Genomic DNA, 24,683 nt, shown 5'->3' with positions numbered 1-24,683 from the left:
CCAAGATGTCGTCAAGGTAAATAACTGCAAAGCGACCGATCAGATCAGCAAACACAACATTAATAAAATTTTGAAAAATGGCTGGGGTGTTTGTTAGCCCGAAGGACATAAACAGATTCTCAAAAAGAACTTCTCACGTGAGAAACGCCGTCTTCCACTCGTCTCACTCTCAAACACTTATCCAATTATAGGCTCCCCACAAATCCAACTTTGAAAATCATTTGGCCCCAGACAATTGGTTACACAAGTCAGGAACGAGAGGAAGTGGGTAAGTGTTTCTCACAGTGATTTTGTTGAGTTCCCGAAAGTCGAGGCAAGGACTCAAACCACCATCTTTTTTCTTTACAAAGAAAAAGCCAGCTGCCACAGGAGAAACATAAGGGCAGATATGCCCCTTACGAAGACTCTGCAATATACTCCTTCATGGCCAGCCGCTCAGGACAAGACAGATTAAACAAACGGGCCTTGGGCAATTTAGCCCCAGGAATTAACCCCTTCACCCCCAAGGGTGGTTTGCACGTTAATGACCGGGCCAATTTTTACAATTCTGACCACTGTCCCTTTATGAGGCTATAACTCTGGAACGCTTTGACGGATCTTGGCGATTCTGACATTGTTTTCTCGTGACATATTGTACTTCATGATAGTGGTAAAATTTATTCGATATAACTTGCGTTTATTTGTGAAAAAAATGGAAATTTGGCGAAAATTATGAAAATTTTGCAATTTTCCAACTTTGAATTTTTATGCCCTTAAATCACAGACATATGTCACGCAAAATACTTAATAAGTAACATTTCCCACATGTCTACTTTACATCAGTACAATTTTGGAACCAAAATTTTTTTTTGTGACGGAGTTATAAGGGTTAAAAGTTGACCAGCAATTTCTCATTTTTACAACACCATTTTTTTTTAGGGACCACATCTCATTTGAAGTCATTTTGAGGGGTCTATATGATAGAAAATACTCAAGTGTGACACCATTCTAAAAACTGCACCCCTCAAGGTGCTCAAAACCACATTCAAGAATCAAGGTGCTCAAAACCACATTCAAGAAGTTTATTAACCCTTCAGGTGTTTCACAGGAATTTTTGGAATGTTTAAATAAAAATGAACATTTAACTTTTTTTCACACAAAATTTATTTCAGCTCCAATTTGTTTTATTTTACCAAGGGTAACAGGAGAAAATGGACCCCCAAAGTTGTTGTATAATTTGTCCTGAGTACGCTGATACCCCATATGTGGGGGTAAACCATTGTTTGGACGCATGGCAGAGCTTGGAAGGGAAGGAGCGCCATTTGACTTTTCAATGCAAAATTGACTGGAATTGAGATGGGACGCCATGTTGCGTTTGGAGAGCCCCTGATGTGCCTAAACATTGAAACTCCCCACAAGTGACACCATTTTGGAAAGTAGACCCCCTAAGGAACTTATCTAGATGTGTGTTGAGCACTTTGACCCACCAAGTGCTTCACAGAAGTTTATAATGCAGAGCCGTAAAAATAAAAAATCATTTTTTCACACAAATGATCTTTTCGCCCCCAATTTTTTATTTTCCCAAGGGTAAGAGAAGAAATTGGACCCCAAAAAATGTTGTGCAATTTGTCCTGAGTACGCTGATACCCCATATGTGGGTGTAAACCATTGTTTGGGCGCATGGCAGAGCTTGGAAGGGAAGGAGCGCCATTTGACTTTTCAATGCAAAATTGACTGGAATTGAGATGGGACGCCATGTTGCGTTTGGAGAGCCCCTGATGTGCCTAAACATTGAAACTCCCTACAAGTGACACCATTTTGGAAAGTAGACCCCCTAAGGAACTTATCTAGATGTGTGGTGAGCACTTTGACCCACCAAGTGCTTCACAGAAGTTTATAATGCAGAGCCGTAAAAATAAAAAATCATATTTTTTCACACAAATGATCTTTTCGCCCCCAATTTTTTATTTTCCCAAGGGTAAGAGAAGAAATTGGACCCCAAAAAATGTTGTGCAATTTGTCCTGAGTACGCTGATACCCCATATGTGGGTGTAAACCATTGTTTGGGCGCATGGCAGAGCTTGGAAGGGAAGGAGCGCCATTTGACTTTTCAATGCAAAATTGACTGGAATTGAGATGGGACGCCATGTTGCGTTTGGAGAGCCCCTGATGTGCCTAAACATTGAAACTCCCTACAAGTGACACCATTTTGGAAAGTAGACCCCCTAAGGAACTTATCTAGATGTGTGGTGAGCACTTTGACCCACCAAGTGCTTCACAGAAGTTTATAATGCAGAGCCGTAAAAATAAAAAATCATATTTTTTCACACAAATGATCTTTTCGCCCCCAATTTTTTATTTTCCCAAGGGTAAGAGAAGAAATTGGACGCCAAAAAATGTTGTGCAATTTGTCCTGAGTACGCTGATACCCCATATGTGGGTGTAAACCATTGTTTGGGCGCATGGCAGAGCTTGGAAGGGAAGGAGCGCCATTTGACTTTTCAATGCAAAATTGACTGGAATTGAGATGGGACGCCATGTTGCGTTTGGAGAGCCCCTGATGTGCCTAAACATTGAAACTCCCTACAAGTGACACCATTTTGGAAAGTAGACCCCCTAAGGAACTTATCTAGATGTGTGGTGAGCACTTTGACCCTCCAAGTGCTTCACAGAAGTTTATAATGCAGAGCCGTAAAAATAAAAAATCATATTTTTTCACACAAATGATCTTTTCGCCCCCAATTTTTTATTTTCCCAAGGGTAAGAGAAGAAATTGGACGCCAAAAAATGTTGTGCAATTTGTCCTGAGTACGCTGATACCCCATATGTGGGTGTAAACCATTGTTTGGGCGCATGGCAGAGCTTGGAAGGGAAGGAGCGCCATTTGACTTTTCAATGCAAAATTGACTGGAATTGAGATGGGACGCCATGTTGCGTTTGGAGAGCCCCTGATGTGCCTAAACATTGAAACTCCCTACAAGTGACACCATTTTGGAAAGTAGACCCCCTAAGGAACTTATCTAGATGTGTTTTGAGAGCTTTGAACCCCCAAGTGTTTCACTACAGATTATAACGCAGAGCCGTGAAAATATATATTTTTTTTTTCTCAAAAATGATTTTTTAGCCCCCAGCTTTGTATTTTTACAAGGGTAACAGAATAAATTGGACCCCAAAATTTGTTTTCCAATTTGTCCTGAGTACGCTGATACCCCATATGTGGGGGGGAACCACTGTTTGGGCGCATGACAGAGCTCGGAAGGGAAGGAGCGCCATTTGGAATGCAGACTTAAATGGATTGGTCAGCAGCCGTCACGTTGCATTTGCAGAGCCCCTGATGTACCCAAACAGTACAAACCCCCCACAAGTGACCCCATATTGGAAACTAGACCTCCCAAGGAACTTATCTAGATGTGTTTTGAGAACTTTGAACCCCCAAGTGTTTCACTAAAGTTTATAGCGCAAATCCGTGAAAATAAAAATTCTTTTTTTTTTTCACAAAAATGATTTTTTAGCCCCCAGTTTTGTATTTTCACAAGGGTAACAGGATAAATTGGACCCCAAAAGTTGTTGTCCAATTTGTCCTGAGTACGCTGATACCCCATATGTGGGGGGGAACCACTGTTTGGGTGCATGACAGAGCTCGGAAGGGAAGGAGCACCATTTGGAATGCAGCCTTAAATGGATTGGTCTGCAGGCGTCACGTTGCATTTGCAGAGCCCCTGATGTACCCAAACAGTACAAACCCCCCACAAGTGACCCCATATTGGAAACTAGACCTCCCAAGGAACTTATCTAGATGTGTTGTGAGAACTTTGAACCCCCAAGTGTTTCACTACAGTTTATAACGCAGAGCCGTGAAAATAAAACATCTTTTTTTTCCCACAAAAATGATTTTTAGCCCCCCAAATTTTTATTTTCCTAAGGATAACAAGAGAGCTTGGACCCCAGAAGTTGTTGTTCAATTTGTCCCGAGTACGCTGATAACACATATGTTGGGGTAAACCCCTTTTTGGGCGCACGGGAGAGCTCGGAAGGGAAGGAGCACTGTTTTACTTTTTCAACGCAGAATTGGCTGGAATTGAGATTGGACGCCATGTCGCGCTTGGAGAGCCCCTGATGTGCCTGGACAGTGGAAACTCCCCAATTCTACCTGAAACCCTAACCCAAACACACCCCTAACCCTAATCCCAACGGTAACCCTAACCACACCCCTAGCCCTGACACACCCATAATTCTAATCCCAACCCTAATCCAAACGTAAATGTAATCCAAACCCTAACCCTAACTTTAGCCCCAACCCTAACTTTAGCCCCAACCCTAACTTTACCTCCAACCCTAGCCCTAACCCTAACCCTACCCCTACCCCTAAACGTGACTGAAATACGTGGCACTGAAATACGTGGCACTGAAATACGTGGCACTGAAATACGTGGCACTGAAATACGTGGCACTGAAATACGTGGCACTGAAATACGTGGCACTGAAATACGTGGCACTGAAATACGTGGCACTTAAATACGTGGCACTGAAATATGTGATACGTGGCACTTAAATACGTGGCACTGAAACACGTGGCACTGAAATACGTGATACATGGCACTGAAATACGTGGCACTGAAATACGTGGCACTGAAATACGTGGCACTGAAATACGTGGCACTGAAATACGTGGCACTGAAACACGTGCAACTGAAATACGTGGTACTAAAATATGTGGCACTGAAATACGTGATACGTGGCACTGAAATACGTGGCACTGAAACACGTGGCACTGAAATATGTGATACGTTGCCCTGAAATACATGGCACTGAAATACATGGCACTGAAATACGTGGCACTGAAATACGTGGCACTGAAATACGTGGCACTGAAATACGTGGCACTGAAATACGTGGCACTGAAATACGTGGCACTGAAATATGTGATACGTGGCACTTAAATACGTGGCACTGAAACACGTGGCACTGAAATACGTGATACATGGCACTGAAATACGTGGCACTGAAATACGTGGCACTGAAATACGTGGCACTGAAATACGTGGCACTGAAACACGTGCAACTGAAATACGTGGTACTAAAATATGTGGCACTGAAATACGTGATACGTGGCACTGAAATACGTGGCACTGAAACACGTGGCACTGAAATATGTGATACGTTGCCCTGAAATACATGGCACTGAAATACGTGGCACTGAAATACGTGGCACTGAAATACGTGGCACTGAAATACGTGGCACTGAAATACGTGGCACTGAAATACGTGGCACTGAAATACGTGGCACTATGACTGTCAGAAAATGTTCATTAAACGGTTAGGGGTGAGGTTAGGGGTAGAGTTAGGGTTAGGGTTTGGATCCCTTTATCACAATGATGGTGGTGGGTGGCTTTTCAGTGTGTTTTCTGTTTTTTTTTCGATAAAAATGCATGCGTTTTTAACGCAAACAAACGCATGTGCTTAAAAACGCAAGAAAATACTGCAGGTTGTATTTCTGAAAATTAACGCATGCAGAAAAAAACCGCATGCGTTTGAAAACGCGACCAAACGTGTACAAAAAAAACGCATGCGTTTTCAATGTTAAATATAGGGAAAAAACGCATGCGTTTTTTTGTGCAAAAAACGCTGCAGACAAAAACGCAAGTGTGAAACCAGCGACGCTTTTTATAGCAAAAAAGTTTTTGCGTCTCCACATTTTGAGAGCTATAATTTTTCCACATTTTGCTCCACAGAGTCATGTGAGGTCTTGTTTTTTGCGGGACGAGTTGACGTTTTTATTGGTAACATTTTCGGACACGTGACCGTTTTTGATCGCTTTTTATTCCGATTTTTGTGAGGCAGAATGACCAAAAACCAGCAATTCCTGAATTTCTTTTGGGAGAGGCGTTTATACCGTTCCGCGTTTGGTAAAATTGATAAAGCAGTTTTATTCTTCGGGTCAGTACGATTACAGCGATATCTCATTTATATCATTTTTTTATGTTTTGGCGCTTTTATACGATAAAAACTATTTTATAGAAAAAATAATTATTTTGGTATCGCTTTATTCTCAGGACTATAACTTTTTTATTTTTTTGCTGATGATGCTGTGTGGCGGCTTGTTTTTTGCAGGACAAGATGACGTTTTCAGTGGTACCATGGTTATTTATATATGTCTTTTTGATCGCGTGTTATTCCACTTTTTGTTCGGCGGTATGGTAATAAAGCGTTGTTTTTTGCCTCGGTTTTTTTTTTTTTTTCTTACGGTGTTTACTGAAGGGGTTAACTAGTGGGGCAGTTTTATAGGTGGGGTCGTTACGGACGCGGCGATACTAAACATGTGTACTTTTATTGTTTTTTTTTTTTTATTTAGATAAAGAAATGTATTTATGGGAATAATATATATTTTTTTTTTTTCATTATTTTGGAATATTTTTTTTTATTTTTTTTTACACATTTGGAAATTTTTTTTTTAACTTTTTTACTTTGCCCCAGGGGGGGACAATACAGATCGGTGATCTGTCAGTTTGCATAGCACTCTGACAGATCACCGATCTGCGAGAGGTGCAGGCTGCTTCACAGTGCCTGCTCTGAGCAGGCTTCTGTGAAGCCACCTCCCTCCCTGCAGGACCCGGATCCGCGGCCATCTTGGATCCGGGTCTGGAGCAGGCAGGGAGGGAGGTAAGACCCTCGCAGCAACGCGATCACATCGCGTTGCTGCGGGGGGCTCAGGGAAGCCCGCAGGGAGCCCCCTCCCTGCGCGATGCTTCCCTGCACCGCCGGCACATCGCGATCATGTTTGATCGCGGTGTGCCGGGGGTTAATGTGCCGGGAGCGGTCCGTGACCGCTCCTGGCACATAGTGCCGGATGTCAGCTGCGATATGCAGCCGACACCCGGCCGCGATCGGCCGCGCTCCCCCCGTGAGCGCGGCCGATCGGCTATGACGTACTATCCCGTCGGCGGTCATGGGGGCCCACCCCACCTCGACGGGATAGTACGTCGGATGTCAGGAAGGGGTTAAATTGATGGCACAATTAAAAGATGGATGTGGCGGTAGAACCTCAGCCTCGCTTTCAGAGAACACGTCTTCAAAGACCTTCAGGTACTCCGGAATAGCTTCCAGACCGACAGACAACACAGATACAGACTTCAAGGACTTAGATAAGGACCATTGAACAATTTCCTCAGTAACCCAGTTAATAACAGGGTTTTGATGCTGTAACCAAGGCATTCCCAACACCAACCCACTATATTTGCCCACTTTGATGCTAATTCTGGTGCCCAGAACCCATATGGGCGAGGCTGGAGGGACCTGGGTTTGATGCAGGGCATCACTATTTGTGTATTTTAAGTGTCAGATCAGTGGCCCAAAGCCATTTAACCCCTTAAAAACAGCAGGTCCCTATTCAAATCTGTTAAAATTGGCTGTTTGCCCAGTTTGATGACAGTTCTGATGCCCAGAACTCATTTGGGCCAGGCTGAAGAGACCTGGTTTTATTGTGGGGCTCCCTGTTCTATATGTATGCACTCTGGTATCAGTGGCACAAAGGAATTTAACCCCTTAAAAAACACCAGTTACTTATTCAAATCTGTGAAAATGGGCTGTTTGCCCACTTTGATGCCAATTCTGCTGCCCAGAACCCATTTGGGCCAGGCTGGAGGGACCTGGGTTTGATGCAGGCCATTCATTATCTGTATTTTAAGCATCAGATCAGGGGCCCAAAGTCATTTAACCCCTTAAAAAAGTCAGATACTTAAATCAATAAAAATGGGCTGCTTGCCCACTTTGATGCCAGTTCTGGTGCCCAGAACCCATTTGGGCCAGGCTGAAGGGACCTGGGTTTGATGCAGGGCATCAATATCTGTGTATTTTAAGTATCAGATCAGTGGCCCAAAGGCACTTAACCCCGTAAAAACCATCAGTTACTTATTCAAATCTGCAAAAATGAGCTGTTTGCCCAGTTTGATGCCAATTCTGGTGCCCAGAACGCATTTGGGCCAGGCTGGAGGAACCTTGTTTTGATGCAGGGCATCACTTTCTGTGTATTTTAAGTGTCGTATCAGTGGCCCAAAGGCATTTAACCCCTTAAAAACATCAGTTACTTATTCAAATCTGCAAAAATGGGCAGTTTACCCACATTGATGCCAGTTCTGATGCCCAGAACACATTTGGGCCAGGCTGAAGGGACCTGGGTTTGATGCAGGGCATCACTATCTGTGAATTTTAAGTGTCGTATCAGTGGCCCAAAGGCATTTAACCCCTTAAAAACATCAGTTACTTATTCAAATCTGTGAAAATGGGCTGTTTGCCCACTTTGGTGCCAGTTGTGGTGCCCAGAACCCATTTGGGCCAGGCTGAAGGGACCTGGGTTTGATGCAGGGCAGTAGTAGAGCATAGGGAGGTTTCGTCAAACTCAATTTGACAGGTGGACCCGCCCCTATCATAGTGTATCAAAGTGTGTAACCCCTCCCCTCCCTGGCTGCATTCAGCAGCTGTTCCCTGTGCTCTCCCCTTTTGATATAGTTTAATATTGTTATCACAGTGTTTAATATTGTTAATACAGTGATTATTATCCCAGTAATTGTTTTATATTAGATTTATATGCTGTATTAAGTTTACTCTTATTTGATAATCCGATGAAAGGGAGAATGAGCCTGTGTTTCTGCAGTATTATTGGATAGCGGTATTCTCATTTATATGTGTTTTATAATGGGCACATTATGTATGGGATTGAATGAGGCTGTGTTTCTGACTGCAGCCCTGTATCCTGTAATGTGTGAATCTCGCTGTCTATTTCTTACATGATCACAGACAGATGTGTGTTAGCATGCCATACATTCACAAACATCATTTTACACAAGTTTCACATGCCATGTCAATTCCCAACCGTGACCGGCTTACATATAACTCGCTGGCTCATCAATCAACACAGCAAAACTGTCTGCATTTCCGCCTCACATACAACAAGCATCTGGATGTTGTGTGTGTGAACCGGCAATATGATGTGTCCCACGGATGTGTGGGGGCCCCACGGATGTTCTTCCCTTCTGGGATCCTAGATAGCTGTGCAAACACAGAATAGTTTAAAATCTTTTATTGTGAGAAGTAAAACACAACAGAGCTAATTGCTGGCAGATGACACCCTGAATATCTTTTAACTAGATAGCTGTCCTGGTCAGACATTTAGATCAGCGAAAGCAAGCACATTTTTGATTAAATTGATAACTACGGTTAGAACGAGTTAAATTTGAAAATGTTGATACAACAAAGTCTGATACGATTCTATCGTTTCTTTGTACATCAGAAGTGAAATGTTGTAAAAGCTTCTTGAATGGTAATCCGTGCGCTAAATGGTGCAAAACATATACGCAGTAATGCCCGCATGTATGACTATACATATCTTGGATTTGGGCATCTTGATAACAATACGCGGCACAAATCTTGTTCAGGAATGTCACAAAATCGCGTGGGAAGATTATATTTTCAGGGCTAATGTCGTAACTATAAAAAAATATGCCCGTCTTATCATCGCAGAGTACGATTAATACCCAGTGGCGTCCAGCTTGATTCGCCGGGTCTGTATTCACGATATATGCCGCTGGTCTCTGAGTCACTCTTTCTTCCGGAAGCAAATCAGACGGAAACACACCGGCGAATATGCGCTCTGTATAATTATCGGCCTTCAGTATCGTTGTAAGCTGCAGACTGTCCATTGTTACTTAATTAAAATCGTACAAGATCTCTCTCCTAGTATTAATTTCCAGAATGGTGTGGTTGACTGCGAAAACAATCATATTTATCGTGTGGGGTGTCGCTAGCGCGAAGCGGACTTTAGCACGTAGGTTACCTGTTTTAATGAGCGAGAAATGGCCTCCAGGCTCTTGATCAGGCGATAAATCAAAAGCAAATAGAGTGAATCCAGCCATAAATTCTTCACGATCTATCGCCATGGCACAATCTGCCTTTTGCTTGCCAGATATATGGGCAAGCGCCATATACTCTCTGATGGCTAAATCATCATTAAAATTAGGATTATAAGGTCTTGCGGGTATCTGCTGGCCGTCCAGATATAAAGCGGCGTGGTTGATGTGGTAGTGGTTGAATTGAAACGGATTTTTCGTGTATGAACCGCTGAAGGCCTCATTATCTACAAATCCCAATATAACAGTCTTTGGTATCTGGCCTAGGAAGAGGTTCTCGTGGTTCGTTATCCGTGTCCCTGCGGCGATGCTGTACACTTTCAGACATGTTCGGTCAATAGCGTACTTGGCGGTTGCGGATAGGAGGGCCTGGCTGTGACCGATTCGGACAGCCAGAGACACCTGCACTCTTTTCACATAGAGAGCCGCTTGCGAGATTTGCACCTTCAGCGGCTCGGCTTCTGCGGACGTGAGGCAGAAAGCATCCTTATTTCTTGTTAACTTAACCTTAAGGTCAAGACCATTCAATATTAACTTTGGTTGATTAAATATATCCCCAAAAATGGGCCTCAAAGAGGTCGATGGGCTTTGAGCGAGAAGCTGCATTGGCTCTTTTGATGAACCCCGCATTTGCGCCATCCAAGCTCCGGTCATTATGATGGCCCGCAGTGTCTTTATAGAACAAACCGGCTGTAAATTGTGATGACAGCATCTGCGAGCTGTAATTTAAAAGGGTCTCTATGTACGATCTATAGCTGTAGAGATTGTCCGATTGTGAGATAAGTCGATCTCCCAGAGTAATATCAACCTGGTTAAAAAGGGTGGCTAGAGGATAATTTATGAGAGCCACCCAGGAGCCATCGGCAATAGCCGTATTATCTTGCTTCACAATGCGACAGCTTATGTACAACAGCGTGTTGTTTAGATCATAATAATAATCGCCGCTCCCAGATATGAAAAATTCCAACGGGCCATTGTCTGACAGCCGCAACAGGTTGTACTTCTACAAATAGAGATTTCTCTATACTTGTTTGTGTCAGGGGTACGTCAAAAATATCCAGTTCAGATTTTGCGCACTCTACAGAAGCGTCATGCAAGAAAGCCATGATAACTGATTAGAAGATGTCATCCGCAGAGCGTCTTACTCGTTTCTGGCAGTGGCGTCTCTTGGTGGTAGTTTTATTCATGAGCATTGGCGGTAAAGGCGGGCAAGCGCGCCTCTTTCTTTTTTGTGCTTTTTTAGCGACATAAATTATCCCAGATCCGTCTTGCTGCAGTTGTGTATTTATCCGCTTCATAAGGGCCATTGAGGCGGTCGTGACGGCGTCCGTCGAGATATTCCGGACCGCCGTCTTTATGTGCGGTTTTACTAATTCTAAGCCTTTTCTGAAAAGCGGCACGGCGCAGCGAAATAAGCCTTTAAATATCCCAGCCAGGCCGGAGCCATACATGTACTCGCTCCCGCGGAACCCCTCTAGCCTGTGCCCCGACTGGGCAGTATAGTAGCGGGCATAAACAGCGGGATCTCCATACACCCTTTGAGACACCATTTTATCGTGTCAATACTGTCGCGGTCTGAAATGTAATTGCACTATACACTTTCCGTATCTGAATTTAACCGGCGTAGCCTGGTCCGACATGACTGTAATGTTTATGGAGTCAAAGTGTTGTTTGCACAGCGGTATGTAATCTGGACGCGTGTAGCGCACCGTGACAATATCATTATCATCGCCGCTAACTTCTACGGTCCGTAACAGTTGAACGTAACTGTCGCCTACAAGCTGATGCTGAATTATATCAGTGTATACAAAAAGCGAATAAAAAACAGCCTTTGAATCGGGGTAAAAGCGTCGATTCCACGGCATTAAAGCAACGGGGAGTCATCGACGGTCTGTAGGCCGAAAATAAATTTTAGCTTAGTACCCAGAGCAAACTATAGGGGCCAGGTCGGGCAGGATCACCTCTCGGCGTAGCTCATCATACCGTATTCTGTAGGCAGGTGCGGATAAATTCAGCGCCTCTATTCGGGCATTGACCGCGCCAACCAACTTATGAATGTTCGAGTAAAATCCTGATTTTATATGATAATGTTCTAACTGTTCGCCGTGTTTGGCAGCGTAGAAGTTCCCTTCAAAAGCCTCAAACGTGTTCCACGTATGGGGGTACTGTATTTCCGTTAACGCCACTTCATAAGCGTCTGAAAGATGAACGGCCCTCGCTAACTTGGTGTTGTAATTCGATATGGTGTTATCGGGGTAGATTTTAATTGAGGAATTACTGGGCAGTGTCACGAAAAACGAGCGCGCTTCCATGGCTATATATCTGTCAACTCCGAAGCCGGAATCCAACTATTGAATTTTTTGGGGTACCCCAGCCATTTGACGAAGCAGTGACTCACACCCCCGACACTTTTTTTCTCAAAATCTTTTCTACTCTGTAGACACGATTCTCATCCATAGGTATTTTTTGCAGTTCTTCCTTATAAAATGACCCCTCTTCAGGGTCGCCGGATAAATCACTAATTTTATAAAGAGGTTTATGAAATTTACTGGATAAGCCTGTAATTACAAAAATCTCTTCGCTGTACGTTTTTTCATACCCCTTACAGAACGTTCCCTTATAGCGCGATATTCTCACATGATCTCCGACCTTTAAAGTCGGTTTAATCGGTTTATTAGTAATAGTAGAACTGTAAATATTGCGCCAGATTTGCATAGCGTTTTTCTCTGTCACTTCAGCGGGGCTACAGCGTATGGTAGAATGATAAGTATGATTGTAGCTATGCACCAAATCCGGTAAAATATCAATATACCTAAAGGTATTATGCTTCGTGAGATAGCGCCACATACGGGTTTTTAATGTGCGATTAAAGCGCTCTACGATAGCTGCTTTTACGACATTGTTGGTAAAAAAGTGGTGAATATTATGCATATTACATAGCTGCTTGAGTGGCGAATTTATAAATTCTTTGCCGCGATCCGTCTGCAATTTCTTCGGTATGCGCTTATCATTTTGAAATATTAATTCAAACGACCTGGCCACACTAGCTCCGGTCTTGTTTGACAAGACCACGCACCACGTGTATCTCGATAGAGTATCAACCACCGTCAGGATGTATTTGACATTATCATTTTCCCTTGAATAGTCAATTAAACTTACGAGATCCGCCTGCCACTGCGCATCAATGTTCGAGACGTAAATTTTATTTGTCAAAAAACGTTTTCTAACAGGCCGGTGTAGCGTGTATGCATCTTGGTTATTCAGCCACTCAGCCACATCAGATTTCTTTATTCCGCGGTCTCTCGTCGCTCTAAATAATTTGTCGATTCTGCCGAATGATCCGGGCTCCCTAGCTGTAAAATATTGTTTTTCTAATATTTTATGATGCGGATTAGACGCCATGATTGAATAAAATGATTGTGTCTCGATAATCAGCAGCCTGCTTCTTTCAGAAATTCAGTTGTATAAAATTCCCTGTTTTAATCCGACTATATCATGCATGAGTTAATACATGCTGTATTTATTCCAAATATTCCAGCCCTAGATAATATATTTCAGGGCTAGATGAGTTATTTAGTTTAACACAACAGCTGCAACTCATTAGTGTAATCCGATACTGCCTGGCTGAAATCACTAAAGAGGCAAACAGTGCCGCGGTGGGAGTCGCTTTCTCTTTAAATACAGGCCAGTCTCCTACAAGTTTGACACGCACAGAATCTTAAAGGCATTTTCTGCGAGTCTGAATAGCTGTTCTTTGAAAAAGTAAGTGCTAACTGATTTATTTGCTCCCTGATATTATCATTGTCTGTAACGTATATATTTGTGACATAGTTTTAAACTGAATCATTGCAATGTCTAGTTAGTTATATTTATCTTTTTTATTATAATTCATGTACAGTATATTTGTTATATAGTTAATAAACTGAATCTTTGCTAATTCATGTACAGTATATATTTGTTATATAGTTAATAAACTGAATCTTTGCTAATTCATGTACAGTATATATTTGTTATATAGTTAATAAACTGAATCTCTGCTAATTAATGTACAGTATATATTTTTTATATAGTTAATAAACTGAATCTTTGCTAATTCATATATAGTATATATTTGTTATATAGTTAATAAACTGAATCTGCTAATTCATATATAGTATATATTTGTTATATAGTTAATAAACTGAATCTCTGCTAATTCATGTACAGTATATATTTGTTATATAGTTAAAATCTGTATTTATCGGGGGGCGTGGCCAGCGGTTGGTGAAGAAGGACGCATGGTGGAGAGCTCCTCCAGCAAAGAGGAGATAAAGGTCTTCCCCCAGACCCCAACTACACGCAGACCACCGGAAAATACCGGGCAACATACCTGGGACGGAGAGGATCTTCAGCCTGTGCCCTCCCTGCGGCTAGAAGTCGGCACACCGGACCCTTAGAGACGGAGCGGCCTTGCAGCGCAGTACTCCGGAAACAGGTCGGCAAAGCGGGGTCTCTGCAGGAGCAGCAGTCGGCCCGAGGAAGCTCGGCGGGCGGCTGGTGGTGGGGTGCGCGGCAGCGGGCAGAGGTCTGCCAGTCCTCAGTCGGACTGTGGAGGAGGTGAAGGAGAGGCCCTCCCGCCCTTGAATCCCACGTGGCGACGGCGGAGAAGGCGCTGCAGACGCGCTCACCGGAGCATTTATAGGGAGGACTCTGACAAGTGCGCGGATCGCACTGCACAGAAGAGGAAGGTGAGCGGGATAGTGCTGGCCCCGGCTGGACGGGAGATTCCCTGGGGCCCCCGCCATAGTACCCCAGCGCTGATCGTTTTCCCGCCAGTGAGAGGGCGGACGCCATCTTGGGGTTGGATCCCCTCTCAGTGAAACACCATTTTGGGGCGGGCACATTAACTGGCACTTCTGCACATTTTCTTGCACATAGCCCTCACTGCAGAAAAGGCACAGCCACCTTACCTTCACCATCTCCTGGGCTGTTATTGTGTTTTATTTTCAGTATACTGGGAAGCAAAACATCAGCTTACCACTTAACAAACCTGCATTTCACAACTCTAGTCCTCTGGCGACACCTAGTGCTGGGACCGTTTATGACATCCAGAAGCTCATCTCTCCTGGTTCAGGACACAATATATGCTTCACTAACCTTAAGACCATAAATGCACCCTGGAGGGGGCTTGCTGATGGGGAGCTGTGCCTAATGCGGTAATCACTGCACCCCCATGCCCCCCTGAGCAATATAACAGGCAATCAGCGGCAGCGGACATATATGGGTAAAACTAAGAAGATTTCTGGGCAACCCTCAAGCTTACATAAGGAGCCTCCTATTGAGGATATGGAACGATTCTTGAACCAGCCACTCCAAACAAGAAACACCAGATCAGCAATGTCGCAAACTCCGCATAAAAATAGTTCCTCCTTAAAAGACCCACAGACCTCTCATAACTCTCCTAGGAAACCAACGGATAATGGTGGTGGAGACAGAGACATGCCTGAGGACATGAATATTGCTGAACTGAGTAAATATATAAAAGCTCTTCCTACTAAAACAGACCTGGAAAGTTTTGCATGCAGGCTTGAGAACTCGTACAAAAAAGAGATACATAACCTGCAGATGGAATTTACATCACGCATAGAGGACGTGGAAAAGACACAAGAAGATATCGCTCAAGAACTTCAGACGCACAGAGAAATCCTAATGGACCATACTATGAAATTAGAGGAAATGTCGTCCGGTCTTGAGGACCTGGAGAATCGCAACAGGCGTAATAATATCCGCATACGTGGTCTTCCGGAATCTGTCGGTCCTCAAGACCTAGACCGTACAGCTCAAAGAATATTCCTGGACATTCTCGGCGACTATGAGGACAACACCATTGAGTTTGACAGAATCCATAGATCTCTTGGTCCCAAACCCACGTCTGATTCACGCCCTAGAGACGTCATCTGCAGGGTACATTACTTCAGAATTAAGGAGGCCATCATGACAGCCTCTAGGAAAAAAGGATCCCTCCAATTTGAAGGCCAACAAATTCTACTCCTATCAGACCTATCAAGACGTACCCTATTCTTACGCAAAGCCCTGAAACCTCTGTTGGCGGTTCTCAAGGAGAGGGATATTCCCTACAGGTGGGGGTTCCCTTTCCAACTAATAGCTTTCAAAGGTGGCAAAAGCGCATACTTCCGTCGGATTGGAAACTTGGCCAACTTCCTTGGCACGTTTGAACTCCCACTAATAGAACTTCCAGACTGGCCTCTGGTCCCGACTCTCCCAGATGCTCCCCCTAGATGGCTCAGGGTTCCCAGTTCCAAGAATCGGCATGTCAATGAGAGCTCCTCTGATCCTCCATGACGTTCTTTTTCTTTGTTCCCATTTATCTTTTGGTGTTTATTAGTTTCTGCTCGTTACTGCAATATATCTGTACACTCTGCTGCGGTTGAGTGACCCCATGGATATTTGTTGTTGATTGATTGATTTTACTAGCGGGGCGGACTGTCCCACTGTTAGTTCGCCTGGGAGGTCTGAGTCTGATCCCTGATCATTTGGACACGCAATGTTCTGCATGCCGTCGGTATAACATGTATATAAATATATGTGTATGTCAGCTTGAACAAGGGTTATTACTCTGTTTAACTTTACTTTATATGTTTGTAAGTTTTTATCCATGGGCCTTGCTGAGTTCGCGGGGGGATGGGGGGGCTGGTGTTTCTCTCGGCTTCCCTTGTCCACTTGGGGTGCACGGGTGAGAGAGGGGAGGGAAACTTTTCCTTCCCCATTTCTCGCCCTAATTTCACAGATGCACAGTTTGAGTTGGTGCGTAAACCCTAGCGCACCTTCTTCTTTGTTTTCTATGCTATATTATTTCTTCTTTAACCTGTCTTTTTCCCTCCCCTCCTACTGTTTTTTTCCTTACTACCCACGGCTGTCGTGTGCTTTGGCGGATGGGGCGCACGTTATTGCAAACTGGCGTAAAGGTATTTGATAATGGATGAAATTAAATTCTGTTCCTTTAATGTAAAGGGACTAAATGTACCCGAAAAAAGACGACAGGTCCTATTTGATAGCCACAAGCAACAGATTTCTGTGCTACTGCTCCAGGAGACACACTTTAAAACTGGTGCGGTACCGCAGTGTATCACAAAAAATTATCCCAAATGGTATCACAGCTCAAATCCATTCTCAAAGTCTAAGGGTGTCTCAATAGCCTTCCACAGGTCCTTTGTGCCTGAGATCTTGGACTCACTAATTAATAAGAATGGCAGATTTATCTTCTTGCTTATCACATGGGCAGCTCATAAACTTGTAATAGCTAACATATATTTCCCAAACCAAGGGCAGCAGAAGTTTGGAGCCGATTGCAAAAGACGCCTCGAGGAGTTCGCTGGTTCCTCTCCTGTGGTACTTGGGGGCGACTTTAATATCCCAATGAATCCTGCGGTGGATGTCTCCTCGGGTAAGTCTTCATATCCTGCATCTTCCATTAACAAAATAAGATCTCAGCTGCACAGCTTGAGACTGATAGATGTCTGGAGGGTCCTTAACCCATCAACTAGGGACTATAGCTTCTTCTCAAAAATACACAATACTTACAGCAGAATAGACTATTTTTTTATTTCACATAAGCTGCTTGATATGCAGGTGAAGGCCGACGTGGGGTCGATTCTGTGGTCAGATCACGCTCCTATTTACCTAACAATCTCGCTTCATTCTGCCTCGAGACCATGTTTCTCCTGGCGTTTGAATGAAAACTTGCTCCAGGATCACATATGTAAAACTAGGATTGAACAAACAATCATAGAATTCCTGGCTGACCACGAGAGAGACACCACGTCCCCTACTGTGAAATGGGAGGCTTTAAAAAGTGTAATAAGAGGCATCCTCATCTCATGGTGCTCGCTTGAAAAAAGAAAGCGGCAGAAATAGTCAGCCTAACAGAGCAAATTCACCAATTGGAAAACATACATAAACGAAACCTTGAGGCTAAAGGTACCTTCACATTAAGCGACGCTGCAGCGATAGCGACAACGATGCCGATCGCTGCAGCGTCGCTGTTTGATCACTGGAGAGCTGTCACACAGACCGCTCTCCAGCGACCAACGATGCCGAGGTCCCCGGGTAACCAGGGTAAACATCAGGTTACTAAGCGCAGGGCCGCGCTTAGTAACCCGATGTTTACCCTGGTTACCAGCGTAAAATGTAAAAAAAACAAACAGTACATACTTACATTCGCGTCCCCCGGCGTCCGCTTCCCTGCACTGACTGAGTGCCGACCCTAACAGCAGAGCGGTGACGTCACCGCTGTGCTGTGCTTTCACTTTCACTTTACGGCGCTCAGTCAGTGTGGGAAGCGGACGCCGGGGGACTCGAAGGTGAGTATGTACTGTTTTTTTTTTTTACATTTTACGTTGGTAACCAGGGTAAACATCGGGTTACTAAGCGCGGCCCTGCGCTTAGTAACCCGATGTTTACCCTGGTTACCAGTGTAAAACATCGCTGGTATCGTTGCTTTTGGTGTCAAACACGACGATACACGCCGGTCTGACGACCAAATTAAGTTCTGAACTTTGTTCAACGACCAGCGATATCACAGCAGGATCCTGATCGCTGCTGCATGTCAAACTAAACGATATCGCTATCCAGGACGCTGCAACGTCACAGATCGCTAGCGATATCGTTTAGTGTGAAGGTACCTTAACACATTTGTTCAGCTCTCCTCAGCCAGACAAAAGTTGCTAACCATCATAGACCAAAAATCCAGGTGTCTCAGAGAGAGACTCAAGAGCCGATTCTACCAGCTCGGCAATAAAAGTGGTAGGCTCTTGGCCAGAGCCCTCAATCGACGTAATCCTAATACCTACATCCCTTTTATTAGGAGCAGACAGGGGACAAAAGTATTTCATACCAGAGATATTCTTTCCAACTTTAGTGAATACTATAAATCCCTTTATAATATAGCAGGACATTATAAAGATGCTCCACTACATTCGTAACAAAATTAAATCATACCTACAGGAACACAAATTACCCATACTGCCTGAAGGTGATTTGCTTGATCTTGAAAAGGAATTCTCAGTGGAGGAGGTTTCTGAAACCATTAGAGACTTGAAACAAGGAAAGAGCCCGGGTCCTGACGGGTTTTCAGCAGGCTTCTACAAGTTGTTCAACAAGTTACTTAGTCCAATATTTCTGAAGGCTTGTAACCCTGTCTCTCTTAGAGAGCCCTTTCCTTCTCAGGCACTCACCGCTCCCTCTACATGTGATAATTATCGCCCGATTTCTCTGATAAATTTAGATATTAAAATATATGCGAAGATGTTAGCCAATAGGTTACGCCCCTTGTTACCAAAATTAATAAACCAAGATCAGGTGGGCTTTGTGCCAGGACGAGAAGCTAGAGACAACACAATTCGTACCATATCCCTACTTGATAAGGCGGGTGGAGGGGGGGATCCTCTATGTATCATGTCAATCGATGCTGAAAAAGCCTTTGACCGGGTGCATTGGGAGTTCATCTTTCAAACTCTAGAGGAAATTGGCTTAAAAGAAAATATGTTGCGCAGGATCTCCGCCTTGTACTCTTCCCCTAGTGCACAGGTCAAGGTAAACGGTGTATTATCGGATTTGTTTCCGATCAGAAATGGTACGAGGCAGGGGTGCCCGCTTTCCCCCCTTTTATATGTTCTAACAATGGAACATCTGGCTGCGGCCCTGAGAAATAACCCCTCAATTAAGGGTATAAAATTACGGTCTGAAGAACATAAGCTAGCACTTTTTGCAGATGACATCCTCCTATATATTACATCCCCCTCTACGAGCTTACCAAACATTATTTCGGAACTAAATAAATTCGCCTTTTAAGTAATTTTAAAATGAACTCCCTTAAATCCGAAATCCTGAATATTTCACTACCACTCCCCTTGGTTGATAAATTGAGAACGACCTTTCCATTTAAATGGCGTTGACTTTCTCACTTACCTGGGTATCAAAATTACAAGTAGAACGTCTAAATTGTTTGAGGCCAACTTTGCGCCAACCCTTCAAAAAGCAATATCGGATTTAGAGAAATGGCACAAGCTCCAATTGTCTTGGTTAGGCAGGATTAACGCAGTTAAAATGGATCTTCTGCCTCGCTTCTTATACTTTTTTCAAACAATTCCTTTATTCTTACCAGCCTCCTTCTTTTCTCGCCTCAAACAAATAATCACTCGCTTTGTCTGGTCTCATAACCGGGCACGTATCTCCTACTCATTATTAAGTAGATCTAAACTGATGGGTGGTTTGGGCCTCCCGGATTTTGCAATCTATAGTTACGCATCAATAGGATCATGCATCCTGGATCTTTATCACAGTAAAACCAGTAAAAAGTGGGTAAACCTGGAAAACGATCTTAATGGATGTGACTCTCAAGTTGTTCTTTGGTCTGGAGGCAGGGGTATGGGGCTGGATGTTTACATACCCTTTCTCACAAGAAACATATTGCTCCTTATTAAAAACAGGAACAAAGACCTCCAGATAGCAGCTGTCCCGGGCCCCTTGACTCCGATATACGATAATCCCACTTTCCCGGCAGGGCTACATAAAGAGATGTATTTAAACAAAAGAAAAGATTCCAAACCCATCATCCATGATTATTTGAAGGATAATCGGATGAAGTCCCTTCAGGAATTATTCCCAGAGGAAGAAACGCACTCTTTTGACTGTTTTTTTTACGAACAGCTAAAAAGTTATATCCACAAGACTATTAAACAAACTAATATCAGTAGGCCGCTAACTTCCTTTGAGGTACTCTGCATATCAACAAACCCCCCAGATCATACTGTCTCGCTGCTATATAAAATCTTCAAAGAGGGGGGAGCTTCACCGCAGGGTTGGCCAATGTTTTTCTCGAGATGGGAGAGTGACCTGGGAAGACCCTTGTCTTCCGAGGACAGAGAAAAAATCCTTCTCTTCTCGTCCAGATCGTCATTGTGCACGGTATCACAGGAGAGGAGCTACAAGATCCTAGCAAGATGGTATAGATGCCCATCCATGGTACATGCGGTGTTCCCCACGACTCCTGACGTCTGTTGGAGGTGTTTAAAGGAAATAGGCTCTTACTTGCATATTTGGTGGGACTGCCCCCCCATAAGGGATCTGTGGTTGGCTATTTTTGAACTCCATAACAAGCTGTCTATCACACAGATACAACCTTCAGCAAGTCTAGCATTGCTGTCCTTATGTGACCTGTCGATATCTCGATTCAAAAGAGGCATCCTTAGACATTTTCTTACCGCAGTTAGGAATCTAATTCCACGTTTTTGGAAGCAAGAAAAATTTCCTTCTGGTGCAGAATTTGTGGCTGAACTTAATAACATTTATAGAATGGAGCAGCTGATAAATCAGTCATTTGATAATTTTGAAAAAACCTACAACACTTGGGCCCCCTGGATTGCCTTTAGGGAAACCCCTGAGCTAGATCTCTGGATTTCTAGAACTTGATGTATCATACAGCTCGCTCATGTGAGCTCCCGGATCGTTTCGTGACCTGCGCCTTGGCCGCTGGATGGGACGACAGCCACTCTCCCTCCTTTCCTACATTTCCCATACCTTCATCCACCCCTTCTTCTTTCTACCCCCCTTTCCTTTCTTTTCTTACTCTAATTGTTTGTCTTCCCCATAACTGGTTTGAATATATATTACATTTTTAATTGTTTACAAAGCAATTTAATGCTAACTATTAAATATCTCTACTGTCAGCATTTCACAACCTCGAGATGAATAATAGCATTATCAATCAGACAGTTAAATTGTAAGACTTAAGTATTGTAATGTTGTTTTACCTGATTAATATGTAACTACTGTCTATCAATGCACAGATTTACAAATTTGTATTTTCAATTTATTCTTTATTGTTTTGACCAATAAAACTGATTTATACAAAAATCTGTATTTATCATTGGTATAGATATAGATGAAACTTTACCCCTTTTTTTTTTTTTTTAAGATGGAATTCCAATATCCCCGCAATCAATACAGCCCTTTACTTACAAGCACACAACTAGGTATACCGAATATAATGTACAGAGTATTGGTTCATTCTGATTAAGTCATATTCTAAGTAATTTATATTAATTATATATTCATGCATTCTTTCTTATTTAAGAGGAGTGTATGTCTCCCGATTATCACAATAATTTCGTCACGCAGAATTATGAACCCTTTGAGCACGTAGCTGAGGAACCATTAGAAGATAATGAGCCTGCTCTTCACCTTATCATAGGTAATTAGATTCTCCTTTTTGCATTTAGATAGGGAAAAATGTCGTTGTAACACGTTACTTAGGGTACCGTCACACATTGAAATTTTCATCGCTGCGACGGCACGATCCGTGACGTCGCAGCGATCGTATGAATATCGCTCCAGCGTCGTAGACTGCGGTCACACGTTGCAATCACGGCGCTGGAGCGATGCCGAAGTCCCCGGGTAACCAGGGTAAACATCGGGTAACTAAGCGCAGGGCCGCGCTTAGTAACCCGATGTTTACCCTGGTTACAAGCGTAAACGTAAAAAAACAAACCGTACATGCTCACCCGTCGGTGTCCTTCAGGTCCCTTGCCGTCTGCTTCCTGCTCTGAGTGCAGCCGTACAGTGAGAGCAGATCGCAGCACCGCTGCGATCTGCTCTCACTTTCCGGCCGGCACTCAGAGCAGGAAGCAGACGGCAAGGGACCTGAAGGACACCGACGGGTGAGCATGTACGGTTTGTTTTTTTACGTTTACGCTTGTAACCAGGGTAAACATCGGGTTACTAAGCGCGGCCCTGCGCTTAGTTACCCGATGTTTACCCTGGTTACAAGCGAAGACATCGCTGGATCGCTGTCACACACAACGATCCAGCGATGTCAGCGGGTGATCAAGCGACGAAAGAAAGTTCCATACGATCTGCTACGACGTACGATTCTCAGCAGGATCCCTGATCGCTGCTGCGTGTCAGACACTGCGATATCGTAACGATATCGCTAGAACGTCACGAATCGTAACGTCGTAGCGATGGAAATTTCAATGTGTGACGGTACCCTAAGACATTTATCATTCCTGTATCGCATGTAAGAAACCTATATATATATATATATATATATATATATATATATATATATACACATATATATATATATATATATATATATTTATATTATCTATGTTAATTTCACACCACAGACAAACACATTTTATATACCGTAATAAATAAATTTGTGAGTGCGGCATAAATATGTTTATACTAAGCAAACATAGGTAATAAGTAGGTACGTCAGTTAGGTTGTATTAACAGCTATTAACTACTGTATTACACAAATCATGGCATAATAAATACACGGTTAAATTATTAAAACAAATAATGTCGCGATCCATCAATATAATACTATTATTAAAACTGATACAACATAAACAGTGTTATACCATAAACTATATTATACTGTATCAGCTGATTTAATCCATTGAATGTAAACACGAACTAAGTGCAATTTCTCATACAGATACTGACACGCAGCCATCGCTCTGTATGCCGGAAACCTGGTGTGTTCCCGAACCATGTGAAAATCTGGATTCAGACGTCGAGATCATAGATGTCAAGAACACTGTAATTTCACCGCTACCCGATGCTCCTAAAAGATGTGGAAATTCGTTAAGCAGGTGTCTCAAGAATAGAAAAGGTAACAGTTCACTTGAAATACATACGATTCTCACTTTTGTGTAGAAAATCAGTTCTGTGTTAACTAATAGTCATATTTTATTTACATCTGCTAAACTAGCTGCCAGAAAAATTCAATTTGAAAAAGAGAATATCTCCGTCTCAACGAGACAGTTTTGTGTAGAAAATCAATTCTGTGTTAACTAATAGTCATATTTTATTTACATCTGCTAAACTAGTTGCCAGAAAAATTCAATTTGAAAAAGAGAATATCCCCGTCTCAACGAGTTCAAACAATGCGATGTCCATTAAACCAGGAGCTGCGGAGGTGCAATTCCCGCTTCATACTTGTAAGTGTATATCTGGTCTGCTCTATACCGGTTTTATGCAAATATTGTTACAATTATTTCATGGATAACTGTCACAGTTAACTTTTCAAATATTACGCAGGATCATGGATAACACCCGGCGTGTAGCTTTTCCAATTTTACACCGGTTTTGCGGGTAACAGACACTTTTGTCTTTTCTTTTAGATACGCCGGATCTTCAACCACGAGTTTTGCAGCGGCGTAATTACGGATCTGCACAGAATCAACCACAAAGAGCTAATGCGGCTGTGAGACCAACACCTCTCTCGCCCATCTGTGTTGTGGATCGAGAGGAAAGCTACGCGGCACCCAAACACACCGGGAATCCAAGCCCCAAGATTCCACATCAAAAATATAAGAATGTTTCAAGAGAGAGATCTGCACCGCAGAACGTTAGCCCCTGCATAACTCAGGAAGTCAATAGCATAGTCAGCAGTCCACAAGCTAGTCCTGAAAACAGAAATTACGCAGCTCGTCGCTGGTAAGAAGAGTAATAACCGTGATAATATACGTGTGTGTCAAACTGTACAACCTGCAGATACTGCTCTTGCAGGATCTTCTAGCGATTTTGCCAATGTATTATGTTATGACCCCAATGGCGAGGGTCTCAGAGGAACAAGTAAGTCTGCGAAGTACAAAAATCCAGCTCATAGGGCAGTGGTAACTGGGTTGACCATATATCTACTCCTAACGCCAACACTAGAAGTAGCCGGGGAACATGCCTACGTTGGTCGCTAGATGTCTCGCGCCAGCCGGAGGACTAACTACCCCTAGA

General features: G+C 43.3%; 1 protein-coding gene and 1 long non-coding RNA gene across 2 annotated transcripts in view; one reads left to right on the top strand and one right to left on the bottom strand.

Annotated features, from left to right (window-relative positions):
- Positions 1-24,683, bottom strand: part of LOC143804484 (uncharacterized) — a 107,493-nt gene that overhangs the window by 65,206 nt on the left and 17,604 nt on the right. The window lies entirely within an intron of this gene.
- On the top strand, positions 17,211-24,660 carry LOC143804373 (uncharacterized). The gene is made up of 6 exons (XM_077282448.1): positions 17,211-17,325; positions 21,856-21,913; positions 22,015-22,131; positions 23,386-23,562; positions 23,780-23,890; positions 24,074-24,660. Exons 1-6 carry the CDS (start codon positions 17,314-17,316, stop codon positions 24,391-24,393), a joined length of 795 nt encoding a protein of 264 aa, XP_077138563.1. The 5' UTR covers positions 17,211-17,313; the 3' UTR covers positions 24,394-24,660.

This window comes from Ranitomeya variabilis, chromosome 1 (genome assembly GCF_051348905.1).
Source record: "Ranitomeya variabilis isolate aRanVar5 chromosome 1, aRanVar5.hap1, whole genome shotgun sequence".
Taxonomy (NCBI): domain Eukaryota; kingdom Metazoa; phylum Chordata; class Amphibia; order Anura; family Dendrobatidae; genus Ranitomeya; species Ranitomeya variabilis.
Note: the sequence above shows the minus strand (reverse complement) of the source record. Positions and strands in the feature narration are given on the sequence as shown.